The 18,502-nt window shown below is 52.9% G+C and overlaps 1 protein-coding gene across 4 annotated transcripts in view; it reads left to right on the top strand.

Annotated features, from left to right (window-relative positions):
* RPAP1 (RNA polymerase II associated protein 1) overlaps positions 1–15,670 on the top strand; it is a 28,103-nt gene extending 12,433 nt beyond the window's left edge. For 3 of the 4 annotated variants that reach the window (XM_005559248.5, XM_045395333.3, XM_045395334.3), the window contains exons 7-25: positions 1,766–1,945; positions 2,988–3,103; positions 3,400–3,498; positions 4,943–5,044; positions 5,251–5,418; positions 5,674–5,856; positions 5,978–6,112; positions 6,282–6,452; positions 7,881–8,038; positions 8,777–8,935; positions 9,059–9,260; positions 9,660–9,769; positions 10,007–10,202; positions 10,699–10,851; positions 11,067–11,209; positions 11,800–12,556; positions 14,699–14,875; positions 14,992–15,051; positions 15,158–15,670. In XM_005559248.5, coding sequence (XP_005559305.3) covers positions 1,766–1,945; positions 2,988–3,103; positions 3,400–3,498; positions 4,943–5,044; positions 5,251–5,418; positions 5,674–5,856; positions 5,978–6,112; positions 6,282–6,452; positions 7,881–8,038; positions 8,777–8,935; positions 9,059–9,260; positions 9,660–9,769; positions 10,007–10,202; positions 10,699–10,851; positions 11,067–11,209; positions 11,800–12,556; positions 14,699–14,875; positions 14,992–15,051; positions 15,158–15,307 — 3,419 coding nt within the window. In that variant the 3' untranslated portion in view covers positions 15,308–15,670. The remainder of the gene's footprint in view (positions 1–1,765; positions 1,946–2,987; positions 3,104–3,399; positions 3,499–4,942; positions 5,045–5,250; positions 5,419–5,673; positions 5,857–5,977; positions 6,113–6,281; positions 6,453–7,880; positions 8,039–8,776; positions 8,936–9,058; positions 9,261–9,659; positions 9,770–10,006; positions 10,203–10,698; positions 10,852–11,066; positions 11,210–11,799; positions 12,557–14,698; positions 14,876–14,991; positions 15,052–15,157) is intronic. The other variant, XM_045395335.3, reaches the window with a different exon arrangement.
* Positions 15,671–18,502: the final 2,832 nt, after the last annotated feature.

Here is an 18,502-nt window from a genome sequence, read left to right as displayed (position 1 = left end):
CACTTGAGGCCAGGAGTTCAAGACCAGCTTGGGCAACATCGTGATAATCCATCTCTACAAAAAATAAAGATATAATAAGTTACAGCCAGGCACGGAGGCTCACGCCTGTAATCCCAGCACTTTGGGAGGCCGAGGTGGGCAGATCAAAAGATCAAGAGATTGAGACTATCCTGGCCAGCATAGTAAAACCCTGTCTCTACTAAAAATTCAAAAGTTAGCTGGGTGTGGTGGCATATGCCTGTAGTCCCAGCTACTCGGGAGGCTAAGGCAGGAGAATCACTTGAACCCGGGAGGCAGAGGTTGCAGTGAGCCAAGATCGTGCCACTGCACTCCAGCCTGGGTGACAGAGCAAGACTCGATCTCAAAAAAAAAAAAAAGGCCGGGCGCGGTGGCTCACGCCTGTAATCCCAGCACTTTGGGAGGCCGAGACGGGCGGATCACGAGGTCAGGAGATCGAAACCATCCTGGCTAACATGGTGAAACCCCGTCTCTACTAAAAAATACAAAAAACTAGCCGGGCGAGGTGGCGGGCGCCTATAGTCCCAGCTACTCGGGAGGCTGAGGCAGGAGAATGGCGTGAACCCGGGAGGCGGAGCTTGCAGTGAGCTGAGATCCGGCCACTGCACTCCAGCCTGGGTGACAGAGCAAGACTCCGTCTCAAAAAAAAAAAAAAAAAAAAAAAAATTAGCCAGGTGTGGTGGCGCATGCCTGTAGTCCCAGTTACTTGGGAGGCTGAGGCAGGAGGATTGCTTGAGCCCAGGAGTTTGAGGCTGTGGTGAGCTACAGTTGTGCTACTGCACTCCAGCATGAATAACAGAGCAAGACCCTATCTCTTTAAAAATATATATATAAAGCCTGACCAACATGGTGAAACCCTGTCTCTACTAAAAATACAAAAATTAGCCAGGTGTGGTGGTGGATGCTTTTAATCCCAGCTACTCAGGAGGCTGAGGCAGGAGAATCGCTTGAACCCAGGAGGCAGAGGTTACAGTGAGCCGAGATTGCGCCACTGCATTCCAGCCTGGGTAACAGAGCAAGACTCCCATCTCCTAAAAAAAAAAAAAAAAAAAAAGGCTGGGCACTGTGGCTCAAGCCTGTAATTCCAGCACTTTTGGAGGCCGAGGTGGGCGGATCACAAGGTCAGGAGATTGAGACCATCCTGGCTAACATGGTGAAACCCCGTCTCTACTAAAATACAAAAAAATTAGCCAGGTGTGGTGGCGGGCACCTGTAGTCCCAGCTACTTGGGAGGCTGAGGCAGGAGAGTGGCCTGAACCTGGGAGGTGGAGCTTGCAGTGAGCCAAGATTGCGCCACTGCACTCCAGCCTGGGCAACAGCGAGACTCCATCTCAAAAAAAAAAAAAAAAAATATATATATATATATATATATATATATATATGTAAATATGCGTGCATAAATAAATTAGCTAAGAGTTGGCCCTAGTCAACATCAACTTATTCTACAGCCACTTACGTTGGAACTGTGACCTGAAACCAAGCACAGGGATAGGCATAGGAACCTGGGCCAGGGGACTATCAGGGATACAGGGAAAGGTGGGCAGGTGGGCCTAGTGACCCCACAGGTGTGAGAAGGCTGGGTCATTGATGGGCCACAGGAGCACCCAGAAGGCTCAGGCCCAGGCTGGGAAGCAGCTTGTCCTAGTCCTTGGCACTCACAGACAGGCAATATTCAGCAGGTTGTAGGTCTGTAGGAGGCCAGGGAGGATTTGCCCTCACTCACTCTCCCCTCTACCTTCGCCTCTAGACCCCAGCTTGGTTGCTTTCTTGAGATCTCACAGCCGCACCCAAGAGCAAACAGGAGAGAAGGCCTCTGAGGAGCAGAGGCCAGGAGGACCCTCTGCTAATGTCTCCAAGGAGAAACCCCTCATGTCAGCTTTTGCCAGTGAGCCCAGGAAGGGAGACAAGCTGGAGCCAGAAGCCCCAGGTTTGCAGGAGGCGGGGTCATATTTTGGTGGATAAAAGTAGAGGAAATTGTCCCTTCTCCTAGGCCTGGCAAATGAGAGAAGAGAGAAGCTTCTGTGCTTTTGGACATCTAACATTAATCCTCATTACTGGCTTCAAGTCAGTCTTCATTGCTGATGCATGTCTTCTTCCTGCACATGCTTCCTGTTTTCTTGTCCTGTTATTGCTCCTTCCCCGCCTTCCCTTTTAAGGGGCAGCAATGCATGATGGCTGAATCCCACCCCACCCCCTCCTGGCAGACTGTCTTCCTGCCCTTGCTGTAGCTGCCCCAGCTCTGGCTCTGTCCATCCCACTGTTCCTTCTCTCTCTGCTCACAGTGTTGGGGGGAAGATGGCAGGGCCAGGGTAATGGGAGAGGCAGAATCTGACAAAGGTCTTATGAACATGCCAGACCAGAAGCAGAGAGGCCAGTGGAAGCACTCATTTCCCAGAAACTAGATTATTTCATTAGTGATTAGCAAAAGAAGAAATCGAATTATGACAGCCAGGAACCTCATGCCCCCGAAGGAGCTCCAGGCCAGCTGAGCAGGTTGGGTGGGGGTAGGCATGAAGGAGGAAAATGCTGTGGGATTTGTTTCTGTATCCTGCCTCCCAGGAGCAGTATAGCTGCCTCCTCCTCCTTGTCCCCACTCTCCTGCTCCTTTAAGGGCTGGTACTGGAGAGTGGAGAGTGGTGCCTTCCCAATATATGTGGTCCTCCTTCTTCCTCTTTTTCACCTTTCTTTCTCTTTCTTCCTTCTCCTCTTCCTTCTCTCTCCTTTCCCAACAAATCCTGGGGTCAGCAAGGGGCTAGAGCCCAGGATGGAGTGTGTCTGTCATATTTGAGATTTTCACCCCAGCCTCAGGAGTTCCAGTCCCTGGGCCATGCCATTTAGCCATAACTGAGGGGAGAAGCTGGCAGATCCTGGAACAGAAGTGGATATGGCAGCTGCTGGGTGATAGTGGGGACCCCTGTGGATAGTGAGCTGAGCCCTTTGGGGAATACTATCATGCTGTGTCTCCCCAGCTCTGGCACTGCCCATGACCCCTCAGAAAGAATGGCTGCACATGGACACTGTCGAGCTGGAGAAGCTCCACTGGACCCAGGACTTGCCCCCTCTCCGGCGGCAGCAGACACAGGAGGTGAGGAGGGCCCGTTGGCCTACAAGGGGAGGGTGAGATGGGGCAGGAGAGGAGCTGCTGCTCTTGCCCTCAGAACTCAGGCCTTTCTATTGCCCAGAGCCTGAGAAGCATCTCTCCTTTGCTCTCACCCACCTTTCCCATCACTCTGCCTGGCCCCCAAGGCCAGATAAGCCCCATTTCTGGTTAGAAGTAGAGTCAGTACCTAAGTCCTGAAAGGCGTGGGATTAAAGGTGGGGAGTGGGTGTGTGAAGGTTGCTGGTGCCCCTAGACCACAGTCCTCTTTCTCTTCCCATTAGAGGATGCAGGCTCGATTCAGTCTTCAGGGAGAGCTACTGGCCCCTGACGTGGACCTGCCCACCCACCTGGGTCTGCACCACCATGGAGAGGAGGCAGAGGTAAGGCATGGGGCTGGAGAGGACGGAGCAGCTCTTTTAACAACCCTGTGGAGGCCGGGCGCGGTGGCTCAAGCCTGTAATCCCAGCACTTTGGGAGGCCGAGACGGGCGGATCACGAGGTCAGGAGATCGAAACCATCCTGGCTAACACGGTAAAACCCCGTCTCTATTAAGAAATACAAAAAACTAGCCGGGCGAGGTGGCGGGCGCCTGTAGTCCCAGCTACTCGGGAGGCTGAGGCCGGAGAATGGCGTGAACCCGGGAGGCGGAGCTTGCAGTGAGCTGAGATCCGGCCACTGCACTCCAGCCTGGGCAACAGAGCGAGACTCCGTCTCAAAAAAAAAAAAAAAAAAAAAAAAAACAACCCTGTGGAAAAGGATCTCTGGTCAACTGCCTTTGACCTTCTTTGTGCCCTGTTCTAGTTCATGCCCTTGCCGTGCATTCAGTTTCTTTTGTTTGGAGACGGAATCTCGCTCTGGCCCAGGCTGGAGTGCAGTGGCACGACCTCAGCTCGTTGCAACCTCCGCCTCCCGGGTTCAAGCCATTTTCCTGCTTCAGCCTCTGGACTGGCTGGGATTACAGGCGCCCGCCACCACATCCAGCTAATTTTTGTATTTTTAGTAGAGACGGGGTTTCACTGCATTAGCCAGGATGGTCTTCATCTGAGCTCGTGATCTGCCTGCCTCGGCCTTCCAAAGTGCTAGGATTACAGGCATGGCATTCAGTTTCTTAGGTTCAAAATCTTGATCCTCTCTCCACATTCTGGTCAGTTGCTAGAATTCACCGATCTTCTGTCACCTCCTCATGATGCCTCCTGCACTGTGGCCTTGCTTCCTCTGCTTGCTCTCCATGCCCTCCATTCTCCGCCCCCCTGCCATCCATGCCTCACGGGCTGCCATGCTGATTTATCCTGGCCCAGCTCAGGCCATGCCTTGCCTCCAGAAGTTTTCCAGCTTCCCTCTGCTCACAGAATAAGGTCCTGGTCTCAACTGGGCAAGATATTCCTTCCACCTTCTGTCCCTGCTGACCCTGCTGCTCTGCCTCCTTCACTCCCTGCTGCACCGCTCGCTCTGTTGGCTTTTCCCCACATACCTCCTGTGCTCAGGGCCCTCCAGGACTCCAGTTGCTCCAGGGAATGCCTTTGCTTTTTGCTCCATGACCGGCCACTGAAGCTCTACCCATCCACTGAGACCAGTTCAATTTTCCAGGTCCCCTTCTCTCTCCTGTCCGCTGGTTGCAAATTAAACATAGTTACCACGTTCCTTTGCATCTGCCTTATGGCATGGTTACTTGTATGCAAGTCTTATCTTTACCGGCTTGAGGCTCCATGGAAAGCAGGGCAGATTTCACTTATTTATCTTTGTCTTTCCTGTGATACCTTGCTTGGTGTTTTGGGGGCACTGTGCTGTATCCTGGCTGCTTCTGACTTCTTGTTCCTGCCCCAGAGAGCAGGGTACTCCCTACAGGAGCTGTTCCACCTGACCCGCAGCCAGGTGTCCCAGCAGAGAGCACTGGCACTGCATGTGTTGGCCCAGGTCATCAGTAGGGTGAGTAGATTGACAGCCTGGTCCTGCCCACCCTACCCTTCACCCCACAGCCTCAGACTTCCCCATCTCCTGCCCTTTTCACTCTGGCTGACTAGCCAGCTATGTGCTTTTAACAACCTGGGATCACAGGGGGGCAAACAAAGGATTAGGGCAAAGACTCCAGATAACTTCAGCATCTTCAGCAAGGTTTTATCCTCCTCCCCCAGGCCCAGGCTGGTGAGTTTGGGGACCGGCTAGCAGGCAGTGTCTTAAGCCTCCTTTTGGATGCTGGTTTCCTCTTCCTACTGCGCTTCTCCTTGGATGACAGAGTAGATGGGGTCATTGCAGCCGCCATCCGTGCTCTTCGGGCTCTGCTGGTGGCTCCTGGAGATGAGGTACTATAGGGGTAGGAATGAGGCTTGGGCTTGGAGGTGCCAGGGTCCATATTCCTATTACTGGGCATGGCCCCATTGCTAAGGCTTTGCAGGCAAGATGTAGAATGGGATGGCAGGCGTCTCCCTCATCTCCTAAAGGCCCCAAAGCCCAGGAGCCTTGCCTTTCTGTTTTTGTTGGGGGGACATCCTCTCTACTCCTGGATCCATTTCCTGGCCCCTTCAGCATCGCCCCCCCAACTCCCTTTCCTCTGGCAGGAGCTCCTCGACAGCACCTTCTCTTGGTACCACGGAGCTTTGACATTCCCTCTGATGCCCAGCCAGGAGGACAAGGAGGATGAGGACGAGGATGAAGAATGCCCAGCAGAAAAAGCAAAAAGGAAAAGCCCTGAAGAAGAAAGCCGGCCTCCACCTGACCTGGCCCGACATGATGTCATCAAAGTAAAGGGACAGCTGCTTTCCCATCCCATGGCCCAGGGGATGAGCACATGCTGGAAAGAGGGGTCATCAGTGCCCGGGGCCCAGCTGCATTTGTCAGTGGGTTTCTCTCTCCAACTCCCAGGGGCTCCTGGCTACCAGCCTGCTGCCTCGGCTGCGCTACTTGCTAGAGGTGACCTACCCAGGACCTGCTGTGGTCCTTGACATCCTGGCCGTGCTCATCCGCCTGGCCCGGCATTCCCTGGAGTCAGCCACAAGGGTGAGAAAAAAGGGAGCAGGGAATGGGCACAAAGCCTAGCTGGGCCTTGTCTTGACCCACAGCCTCCTGTCTCCCTTTCTCCTCCTGCCTCCCTTTCTCCTCCTGTCTCCCTTTCTCCTCCTGCCTCCCTTTCTCCTCCTGCCTCCCTTTCTCCTCCTGCCTCCCATAGGTCCTGGAGTGCCCTCGGCTGATAGAGACCATAGTTCGAGAGTTCTTGCCCACCAGCTGGTCTCCTGTGGGGGCAGGGCCTACCCCTAGTCTATACAAAGTACCCTGTGCTACTGCCATGAAACTACTTCGTGTCCTGGCCTCAGCTGGGAGGAATATTGCTGCCCGGCTGGTGAGCAGGACATAGGGCGAGGGATGGGGGAATGCATGGGACAGGGTTAGGTTGGGAGCTAAACATGGCTCCTGAACTCTGGGTGGCCAGCTCTTGCCATCTTCTTCCTCTCTGATCCAGTTGCTTAGAAATGCGACAGAAACCACCAGGCATGAACCTGTTTACTGGAGCCTGGTGCATCATATAGGGGTACTGTGGTCTCATGATGTGATAGGAGGTCTCCCTGTTCCCTAGACCCAGATCAGGGCCTCATGCACATAGGCACTCATCACCTATAGCCAAGTAGCCCTAGAGAAGGTGCCCAGCAAACCTTGCTAAAAAGAGGGAGGGCTAGGTGTAGTGGCTCAGGCCTGAATCCCAGCACTTTGGGAGGCCAAGGCAGGAGGATCACTTGAGGCCAGGAGTTCAGGGGCCAGCCTGGGCAAAATAGTGAGACTCTGTCTCTATAAAAAACAAAAACAAAAAATTAGCTAGATGTGGTAGCACATGCCTGTAGTCTCAGCTACTCGCTATGCTGAGGTAGAAGGATCACTTGAGCTGGGAGGTGGAGGCTGCAGTGGGCTATGATTGCACCAACCACTGCACTACAGCCTAGGCAACAGGGTGAGACCCTGTCTCAAAAATACTACTACTGGCCAGGTGTGGTGGCTCGTGTGTGTAATCTCAGCACTTTGGGAGGTCGAGGTGGTGGATCACTTGAGGTTAGGAGTTCGAGACCAGCCTGGCCAACATGGCAAAACCCTATCTCTACTAAAAGTACAAAAATTAGCCGGGTGTGGTGGTGCGTGCCTGTAGTCCCAGCTACTTGGGAGGCTGAGGCAGGAGAATTGCTTGAACCCGGGAGATGGAGGCTGGCATGAGCCAAGATCATGCCACTGCATTCCAGCCTGGGTGGCAAAACAAGACTCCGTCTAAAAAAAAATAGTAGGGGCCAGGTGCAATGGCTCACACCTGTAATCCCAACACTTTGGGAGGCCAAGGTGTGTAGATCACAGGGTCAGCAGTTCGAGACCAGCCTGGCCAACATAGTGAAACCCCGTCTCTACTAAAAATACAAAAATTAGCCGGGCATGGTGGCACGCACCTCTATTTCCAGCTACTCAGGAGGCTGAGGCAGGAGAATCGCTTGAACCCGGGAGGCGGAGGTTGTGGTGAGCCAAGATCGCACCACTGCACTCCAGCCTGGGCAACACAGCAAAACTCCGTCTCAATAATAATAATAACAATAAATGATAAAAAAAATAATAAAATTGAGATTTTAAAGAAATCATAAAATAAATAAGGAGGAAGGGCAGGGTGGATGAGATATGACTGTGGCACCAGAGGGGCCTGGGTCAGGATTGAGTTAAGCCACCCTCTGTCCAGCTGAGAGTAGCTAGACTTAAGACGCACAGCTGACCCTGATCCCCAGACTGTGCCCATTTCCAGTTGAGCAGCTTTGATCTCCGGAGCCGCCTGTGCCGCTTCATAGCTGAGGCTCCCCAAGAACTGGCCTTGCCCCCAGAGGAAGCTGAGACGCTGAGCACCGAGGCCCTCCGTCTGTGGGCTGTGGCTGCCTCCTATGGCCAGGGCGGTGACCTTTACAGGTGAGGAGAGGCAGTGGGTAGGCTCCCCCTAGATACCTTCAGTTCTGTTCTTCCGGCCAAATCAAACACCTCAGCCTTGCTCAAGGTCCCAAGGTTGGAGGAAGGATAAGAATGAGGGGGAGGATTTCTGCCAGATGTGAAAAGGCTTAGGAGTCAGGCCCAGCCAGGGAAGAGGGGGACAAACCTGGTTAACCATATTCTCTGCTCAAAAGCATTGGCCGGGCACAGTGGCTCACGCCTGTAATCCCAGCACTTCGGGATGCCAAGGTAGGCGGATCACGAGGTCAGGAGTTCGAGACCAGCCTGGCCAATATAGTGAAATCCCGTCTCTACTAAAAATACAAAAATTAGCCAGGTGTGGTGGTGCATGCCTGTAGTCCCAGCTACTCAGAAGGTTGAGGCAGGAGAATCGGTTTAAGCTGGGAGGCAGAGGTTGCAGTGAGCCGAGATCACTCCATCATTCCACTGCACTCCAGCCTGGGCAACAGAGAATCTGTCTCAAAAACAAAACAAAAAAAAGCATTGGTATCTGTGAAATCACATTTAAATTCCCTGTTGGAGGCAGCCTTGAAGGACTACATCCTTTCCATTCTTTAGGGCTGAGCCTTCCAAGAGTGCCCCACTCTTCCTCCTCATCCTCCTTTACCAAACTGCAGATCCCTGGGTCAGGGCCGTGACCTACGTCTCATGTCTTCACCTGCTTTCATGCAGTGAAAATCAGTCCCTGTTCTTCCCTAGGGAGCTCTACCCAGTGCTGATGCGGGCCTTGCAGGTGGTGCCACAGGAGCTCAGCACCCACCCGCCTCAGCCCCTGTCCATGCAGCGGATAGCCGCACTGCTCACTCTCCTCACCCAGCTGACTCTGGCAGCCGGCAGCACCCCCGCTGAAGCCATCAGGTAGTTTATAGCCAGGACCCACAGGACAGGTGGAGGGCTCCTCCACAGGGCTGGGGTGACTGGAGCGTAGAGGAGCGTGAGGCAGCCAGATCCTCACTGTGGCCTCCTTTGGCACTTTTGTAGTGATTCTGCTGAGGCCAGCCTCTCGGCCACCCCTTCCTTAGTCACTTGGACACAGGTGTCTGGGCTCCAGCCTCTTGTCGAGCCGTGTCTAAGGCAGACCTTGAAGTTGCTGTCTAGACCTGAGATGTGGAGAGCCGTGGGCCCAGTGCCGGTTGCCTGCCTGTTGTTCCTGGGTGCCTACTACCAGGCCTGGAGCCAGCAAGTGAGTGCCTCCTGCTGGCCATCTACCAGGCCCCCGCACCCTGCCTTCAGCTACATTCCACCTGTTGCTCCCTCTCTGTGTCCGTCTCTTCACTCCTACTTCCCCATTTACTGTCTTCCCTTTTAATTCCTACCCTTCTTCCTCTTTTCACCTCCATATCCCCGTTCAGCTTCCCAGGAGCCAGAGAGCCCACGCAGCAGCTCAGCCTTCCTGTAGCCTGGGTGCTCTCTCTTTATGCCCCCTACACATAGGGGCCTTCTCTCCCAAGAAGGCTCAGCCTGCAGAAGCCTCCAAACATGCTCTTTTGGGCTCTTGGGATGGTGGCATTGGCCTGGGTACACAGGGGCTAGGAGAATGAATGGCTGGGCCAGCAGCTCAGTGAACTCCTTGGTCCACCAGCCGAGCTCGTGCCCAGAGGATTGGCTCCAGGACATGGAGCGCCTGTCAGAGGAGCTGTTGCTGCCACTGCTGAGTCAGCCCACCCTGGGCGGCCTGTGGGATTCCCTTAGGTATGTACTGTGTGTGGTAGCTGGGGGAGTCGGGAGGAGACAGTTTCATCCTTGTGGGATTCCTGGGTCCAGTTCCCTGGTCCATCCCAGGGTGCAGGCCCTCAGCCCAAGGGAAACCCGAATCCCTAGCAGGCAGCAGTGGGGTGGGCTCTGAGGAGTGTGGGCACTGACCTCCACAGCCAGGCCCCCCGTTAGTCTTGGGTACAGACCCAGCAGCTCTTTACACTTTACCTACAGGCACTGCTCCCCTCTCTGCAACCCGCTGTCCTGTGCGCCAGCCCCTGAAGCTCCCCCCAGCCTCGTTTCACTGGGCTGCTCGGGAGGCTGCCCCAGTCTCAGTCTGGCTGGCTCAGCCTCACCCTTCCCCTTCCTCACTGCCCTCCTCTCTCTTCTCAATACCCTCGCCCAGATCCACAAGGGGCTGTGTGGCCAGGTAAGTGTGGGGTGCCTAGTTAGGGGCCAGGCAAGGGGCCAAGATGGCAGGAATCAGAAAGAAAGTGGGAGGGTGGAATGGGCGCAGTGGCTCACGCTTGTAATCCCAGCACTTTGGGAGGCCGAGGGGGGCAGATCACCTGAGGTCAGGAGTTCGAGACCAGCCTGACCAAAATGAAGAAACTCCGTCTCTACTAAAAACACAAAATTAGCCGGGTGTGGTGGCTCATACCTGTAATCCCAGCTACTTGGAGGCTGAGGCAGGAGAATCGCTTGAACCTGGGAGGCGGAGGTTGTGGTGAACTGCACTCCAGCCTGGGCAACAAGAGCGAAACTCCATCTCAAAAAAAACAGAAAGTGGGAGGGTGTCCCATGGGGAAGGGAGGCCTTCTGCTGGCACTCATTTCCCTGAGTCTGGAGAGAGGGGCAGCCACCTGGGGAGCCCTAGAAGGCATCAGAGTCAATTTCTATATCTGAACAAAATTGCTTTTCCTCAGCTGGCTGCCATATTGGCTGCCCCGGGACTCCAGAATTACTTCCTCCAGTGTGTGGCTCCTGGGGCTGCCCCACACCTCACACCCTTCTCTGCGTGGGCCCTGCGCCATGAGTACCACCTGCAGTACCTGGCACTCGCTCTGGCCCAGAAAGCGGTGCGTCCCCCTGTCTGACAGGTTCTGCCCCCCATCCCATTATCCCCCTCCTGTTTCTGTGGACCCCAGCCTGCTTCTGCCAGGCCATGCAGCTCCCACTTTCCTCCAGACATGCCCTGGACCTGTGCCCTTCAGCCTCACTTTTATCTTTCTCACTTCTCTCTGCCACGTCCCCTTCTCCCGCACTAGATAGCTCCCTGTTTTTCTGTCTGCAGGCAGCACTGCAGCTCTTGCCAGCCCCCCATGCTGCCCTCCATCATGGTATGGCCTTGGCCCTGCTGAGCCGGCTGCTGCCTGGAAGTGAGCACCTCGCCCATGAGCTGCTGCTGAGCTGTGTATTCCGGCTGGAGCTCCTCCCGTAAGTGCTTGGTTGGTGGCATCAACTCAGCCCTTTTGGACACTGCTGTGGTTGTTAACAGAGCAGCCCTGAATTTGGAGCCAGGAGACCTAAATTCTCTTTCTTCTATGGATGACATTTAATTCTTCTGAGCTTCCATTACCTCATTAGTGAAGTGAGGATCAGGCTAAACATACCCAAGAATGATTGTGAGACTTCAGTGTGACTGCATGGCTAAAAAAATGGTATATAAATCAGTTACACACACGTAATAGCCATCAGCTACAGAGTGTTTACTCCGTGTCTGATACTCCCTTATGTATTTATCAACATGTTAAGTATTTTACTTGGACCATGAGATAGATACTATTATTATCCTTATTCTACTCTGAGGAAACTGAGGCTCAGAGAAGTTATGTAAACTCATACCTAGGCAGCTAGCTCTAGCGTGCTTCCTCTTAACTGCTACACAGCACTGCATGGGAGGTTGTTAAGGGAGCAGAGAGGCACAGGTCTGGACCTAGGAGCCTCCAGGAAGTCCCAAAGAGCTGGCACAGCCTCCAGGTGCTGTGGTTCCAGCCCTCATTTTTGGCTTTTGGGTCCCATTACAGGGAAAGAACATCAGGGGGTCCAGAGGCAGCTGACTTCTCTGACCAGCTGTCTTTAGGAAGCAGCAAGGTCCCTTGGTGTGGGCAAGGGACTCTGCTAGCTCAGGCCTGCCAGGACCTCCCCAGCATCCGCAGCTGCTACCTGACTCATTGCTTGCCAGCCCGAGCCAGTCTGCTGGCCTCCCAGGCTCTGCACCGAGGGGAGCTACAGCGAGTCCCAACCCTGCTACTGCCTGTGCCTATGGAGCCGCTGCTGCCCACCGACTGGCCCTTCCTGCCGCTGATTCACCTCTACCACCGGGCTTCAGACACGCCCTCGGGACTCTCTCCCATGGACACCGTAGGCACAGCCATGCGGGTCCTGCAGTGGGTGCTAGTTTTAGAGAGCTGGCGCCCCCAGGCCCTCTGGGCTGTGCCCCCTGCTGCCCTCCTGGCACGGCTCATGTGTGTGTTCCTGGTGGACAGTGAGCTGTTCCGAGAGTCCCGAGTACAGCATCTGGTGGCAGCCCTCCTAGCCCAGCTCTGCCAGCCTCAAATCTTGCCAAACCTCAACCTGGACTGCCCACTCCCTGGCCTGACGTCTTTCCCTGACCTCTATGCCAACTTCCTGGACCATTTTGAGGCTGTCTCTTTTGGGGACCACCTCTTTGGGGCCCTGGTCCTCCTGCCCCTGCAGCGTCGGTTCAGTGTCACCTTGCGCCTTGCTCTCTTTGGGGAACACGTGGGAGCCTTGCGAGCTCTGAGCCTGCCTCTGACCCAGGTACTTTTTCAGTCCAGCAGGACCTGCAAGGGTACCCTGCACTGGGCCCCAGGGACAGTCCTGAGCCTTGAGGAGCTTTGGAAGACCTCAGCTTCCTCATCTTACCTCTTGGGGGCTTTGAGGGGATTAAGAGAATCAATGAAAAGGGCTTAATGTGGGCTGGGTGTGGTGGCTCACACCTGTAATTGCATCACTTTAGGAAGCTGAGGTGGGTGGATCACCTGAGGTCAGGAGTTTGAGGCCAGCCTGGGCAACATGGTGAAACCCCATTTCTACTAAAAATACAAAACTTAGCTGGGCGTGGTTGTGGGTGCCTGTAGTCCCAGCCACTCGGGAGGCTGAGGCAGAAGAATCACTTGAACCCGGGAGGCGCAGGCTACAGTGAGCCGAGACTGCGCCACTGCACTCCAGCCTTGGTGACAGAGCAAGACCCTGTCTCAAAAAAGAAAAGGGTTTAACATGGTATCTGGCGTATGGTAGGTATTCATTACTATTATTAATAAGGCATAGCTCCTTGCTCATCAGTGCTACAATCTAGATAAGAGATTTACTGAAAACCTGCATAGTTCTGAATTATTCAGATGCTAGGTGTTGTCAGGATTCAGAGAAGGGAAAGATCAAATTGGGCTTTGTGGAAGAAGTGGGGATTGACCCAGGCACTCTAGGTTGGGTAGAATTTGAATTGGTGAAGAGGTAGAAAGGCAGGAGATTCCTAGCAGAACAACATAAGCAAAAGGAGCATGACAAAGGGCAGAAGGAAGGAGGACAGATTTCTGTTGGGAACTTAAGGCTAAAAATAAGTAAAGTCTGAGAGAGCCTCAAATATCAGGCTAAGGACTTAAATGTATATCCCAGCACTCTGGGAGGCCGAGGTGGGCAGATCATTTGAGGTCGAGTTCGAGACCAGCCTTGCCAACATGGCAAAACCCTGTTTCTACTAAAGAAAAATACAAAAAATTAGCTGGGCGTGGTGGTGCATGCCTGTAATCTCAGCTACTCTGGAGGCTGAGGCAGGAGAATCGCTTGAACCCGGCAGGTGGAGGTTGCCGTGAGCCCAGATTGTGCCACTGCACTCCAGCCTGGGCAACAAGAGTGAAACTGTCTCAAAAAAGAAAAAAAAAAAATTTTTTTTTTTTTCCTGGGTGAGGTGGCTTATGCCTGTAATCCAACATTTTGGGAGGCCAAGGCAGGAGGATCGCTTGAAGCCAAGAGTTTCAGACCAGCTTGGGCAACATAGCTAGACACCATCTCTATAAAAAGTTACTTGAAAATTAGCCAGGCCTGGTGACTTGCCCATAGACCTGGTTACCCAGGAGCCTGAGACAGGAGGATCACTTGAACTCAGGAGGCTGAGGCTGCCAGTGAGCTATGATCACACCACTGCATTCCAGACTTGGAAATAGTAGGAGATTCTATTTAAAAGAAAAAAAAAAGTTACTATGTTTTGTTTTTAAGATTTTGTTTTTCTTTTTTTTTTTTTTTTTTTTTTAGACAGTCTCACTGTGTTGCTCAGGCTGGAGTAAAATGGCTCACTGCAACCTCCAGCTCCCAAGTTCAAGCGATTCTCCTGCCTCAACCTCCTGAGTAGCTGGGATTACAAGCACACAGCACCATGCCTGGCTAATTTTTTTTTTTTTTTGAGACAGAGTCTCGCGCTGTCGCCCAGGCTGGTGTGCAGTGGCATGATCTCGGCTCACTGCAACCTACACCCCCCGGGTTCAAGTGATTCCCCTGCCTCAGCCTCCGAAGTAGCTGGGACTACAAGCATCCGCCATCATGCCCAGCTAACTTTTGGATTTTCAGTAGAGATGGCATTTCACCACGTTGGCCAGGCTGGTCTTGAACTCCTAACTTCATGTGATCGGCCTGCCTCAGCCTCCCAAAGTGCTGGGATTGCAGGCATGGCCCACCACACATGGCCAATTTCATTCTTTTTAATGGCTGCTTCTCAGTTCCCAGTTTTCCCCGACATCTGCTCTGTAGTCTTTAACCCTGATCCTTGTGCTAGAAGAAGGACAGATGTCTGTCTAGGACCTGATCTCTGCCCTCATGATTTGGTTTCATGTGATTATTATCCATGCACCTTGTGGATGTATATATATTACTACCCTCCCCCTCAACACATCCTTTCGCCTGTCACAGTTGCCTGTGTCCCTGGAGTGTTACACAGTGCCTCCCGAAGACAACCTGGCCCTCCTTCAGCTCTACTTCCGGACCCTGGTTACTGGTGCGCTCCGTCCACATTGGTGCCCCGTGCTCTATGCTGTGGCTGTAGCTCATGTCAATAGCTTCATCTTCTCTCAGGACCCACAGAGCTCAGTAAGTTACATCTCCATCTTCAGAGGAAGGAAGAGAGCTGCCTCTGGGCCAGCTGGGGGAGAAGTGCTTGGTACCAGCCCTCGGCTCAGTGCCACCTCTCCCTGTTCTGCTTCTAGGATGAGGTAAAAGCTGCCCGCAGGAGTATGCTGCAGAAAACGTGGCTGCTGGCAGATGAGGTAGGGTCAGGGCCATTAGGAGGGTGGGATATTAGAGGATCTTGGGGGACAGAGACCACAACAGGATCTCATTACCTACTTCATAAGGTTTCTTTCCTCTCTGCAGGGTCTCCGGCAGCACCTCCTCCACTATAAGCTTCCCAATTCCACACTCCCAGAGGGCTTTGAGCTCTATTCTCAGTTGCCCCCTCTGCGTCAGCACTACCTCCAGAGACTGACTTCAACGGTGCTCCCAAATGGGGTATCAGAGACCTAGGATAGTTGCTATAGATGGAAAGATGGGTACATTGTCCTGTATCCAGCCTTTCAACAGATGCCTGGCCAGACAAAGGACATTGTGTCCTAATGGCAGGCAGAAGACCAAGGAGCAGAAAGCTTGCCTTCCTGGGAGCAGGTGGTTTGAGCTGTTTTGGAGCAGAATGAGCCCTACCATTACATCCTGATACCTGGAGCTTCGAAGGTCTGTGCTGGGAGTGAAGAGCAGCTTAGCTATTTACCCCCTCTTTGGGGACAGGGCAAACTAAATGCATCCCTTCTTACCTAACTCCCAACCCCTGCCCCGGGCTAAGGTATATGAATGCTATAGTTGTACATTAAAATGTTTTTTATCTCCCGGAAATCTGATTTGGACTGATTTCAGCCATGTTAGTTCAGGGTTAGTATGTGGGGGTGGGTTATCCCAGGTGAGGAGCAGGACTGCTGTGAGAGAGATGGGGAAGAATCATAAGTGGGAGGTAAAAACTTTGTCCACATCTGGAGACAGCAAGAATATGGGACCTGCCAGGCACAGTAGTGAACACCTGTAGTCCCAACTACTTGGGAGGCTGAGGCAGGATGATCACTTGATTCCAGGAATTCAATTCCAGCCTGGCCAACATAGTGAGATGCCATGTCTGTCTGTCTGTCTATCTGTCTGTCTATTTATTTCTGAGACAGGGTCTTACTCTGTCACCCAGGCTGGAGTGCAGTGGCATGATCATAGCTCACTGCAGCCTCGACCTCCTGGGCTCAAGCCATTCTCCCACCTCTGCCTCCTGAGTGGCTGGGACCACAGGCAAGTACCACCATGCCTGGCTAATTTTTTGTATTTGTAGAGACAGGGTTTCACCATGTTGCCCAGGTTGGTCTTGAATTCCTGAGCTCAAGCAGTCCACCCACCTCGGACTCCCAAAGTGCTAAGATTACAGGCGTGAGCCACTACACCTGGCCTATTTTGGTAGTTTCTACATTGTTCTTTTGTCTGAATTCTAAAACTTAGGCTTTCTTAGACTGTCTTTTGCTGTGTGGAATTACTTACTGTGTTTGCAGGTAATCAGAGAGCAGTATGCCAAGGCTTAGCCCTGTCAGTAGGTAGAGAGAACCCAGTCTTCATAAATGGAGTTGCTGAACACAGAATTATCCAATAGATTTTTTGGGTTTTTTTTTTTTTTTTTTTTTTTTTGACACAGAGTCTTGCTCTGTCATGCAGGCTGATGTGCAGTGGGGTAATCTCAGCTCACCACAACCTCTGCCTCCCTAGTTCAAGCCAGTCTCCTGCCTCAGCCTCCCAAGTAGCTGGGATTAAAGGCACGTGCCACCACGTCCGGATAATTTTTGTATTTTTAGTAGAGACGGGGTTTCGCCATGTTGGACAGGCTGGTCTTGAACTCGTGACCTCGTGATCCACCCACCTCAGCCTCCAAAAGTGCTGGTATTACAGGCGTGAGCCACTGGCCCAGCGTTTTTTGTTTTTTTTTTTTTTTTTTGAGACAGAGTCTCACTCTAGCCCAAGCCAGAGTGCAGTGGCATGATCTTGGCTCACTGCAACCTCTGTTTCCTGGGCTCAAGCGATTTTCATGCCTCAGCCTCTGAAGTAGCAGGGACTACAGGCGCACACTACCACGCGCAGCTAACTTTTTGTATTTTTATTAGAGGCAGGGTTTTGCCATGTTGCCCAGGGTGGTCTCGGACTCCTGAGCTCAAGCAGTACGCCTACCTCGGCCTCCCAAAGTGCTGGGATTACAAACGTGAGCCACGGCGCACGGCCCCAATAGGTTTTATTAAGCAACTACTGTATCAGCAAATACCAATGATTCTCAAACTTTGTGACAAAAATCACCTGGATGGTATTTTAAAAAGGATAACTGGGCCCTACCACCAGAAGCTGCTGATTCAGTACGTCTGGGGTGAAACCCAAGAATCTGCATTTCTAACAAGTTCCCAGGTGATACTGATGCTGATATTCAGAACCAACTACACAACCACAATTTGAAGAGCAGTGGCCTAAAGAGGCCTTGCAAGGTAAATTCCGTGATCTCATAGTGATAACTAGGGAATAGAGACCAGGAGGTTTTTTTGTTTTTTGTTTGTTTTGTTGAGACGGAGTCTCACTATGTCGCCCAGGCTGGAGTGCAGTGGTGCAATCTTGGCTCACTGCAACCTCCGCCTTCCGGGTTCAAGCAATTCTCTGCCTCAGCCTCCCGAGTAGCTGGGATTACAGGCGTGCACTACCACGCCTGGCTAATTTTGTATTTTTAGTAGAGATGGGGTTTTGCCATGTTGGTCTATCTAGTCTCAAACTTCTGACCTCAGGTGATCTGCCTGCCTCGGCCTCCCAAAGTGCTAGGATTATAGGCATGAGCCACTGCACCCGGCCCTCAAGTTAGAATTTTAAGCAAATGATCGAAGACTCAAGACACAAAACTACCTGAAAGGAGTGGCTCCCACATTTGTAGGGTACCTTGTAGCTTACAGAGCAATTTCCCTTCATATGATTTTGCAGGTGGTGGGGAAACTCTCAGAGCAATTGTGGCCTGTGCTACATCACCCATTTACCAGAGGTGCTAGTACTAGTGCTCAAGATCAATCGATCGATCGATCTGTCTACCTATCATCTATCGTCCTTCAGTGCTACTAAAAGCACTCAGATCTTCTAACGTCTGGTCCAGTCTTTTACCCCATCACAGTGAGAAGCTGTGCACAGGGGTAACACGGGCAACGGAATTATATTAGGCAAACACAGAGATCCAGGTTTCTGGGGGTAGCAGGGAGGTTCAGCCTTGCAGTCACAAAGGCACCACTGAAAGGCACAAGTAATGGCAGGTGATGAGGCCTTACTTGGGGCAGTTTAGAGAGTACTTCCCACGTGTGATGACATGTGCCACACACCCACCACCACCACTACCACAAATGAAGTGCACACTCCGCCGCTCCTGTCCTCAGGAACCTGGAAGCCCCCACCTGGTGTCCGAGGTGTAGCTCCCGCTTTAAGAGTGGGGCACCTCCTCTCCGGCCTCAAACCTACCCCAGCTCCCAGCAGGCTGCGGCACATCTGACGGCTGGAGACTAGAGCCCCTGGGTGGGGACTCCTTAAGGCTCCTCCCGGAAGCGTAGGGACCTCGCTGCCCACACGCCCCTCCCTTTCCTCCTCTGGCGTCCTGGGGTCTGAGGTGGGCGTGGCCAGGCCGGCTTT

This window comes from Macaca fascicularis, chromosome 7 (genome assembly GCF_037993035.2).
Source record: "Macaca fascicularis isolate 582-1 chromosome 7, T2T-MFA8v1.1".
Taxonomy (NCBI): Eukaryota; Metazoa; Chordata; class Mammalia; order Primates; family Cercopithecidae; genus Macaca; species Macaca fascicularis.
This window is presented reverse-complemented; position numbering and strand designations above follow the sequence as displayed.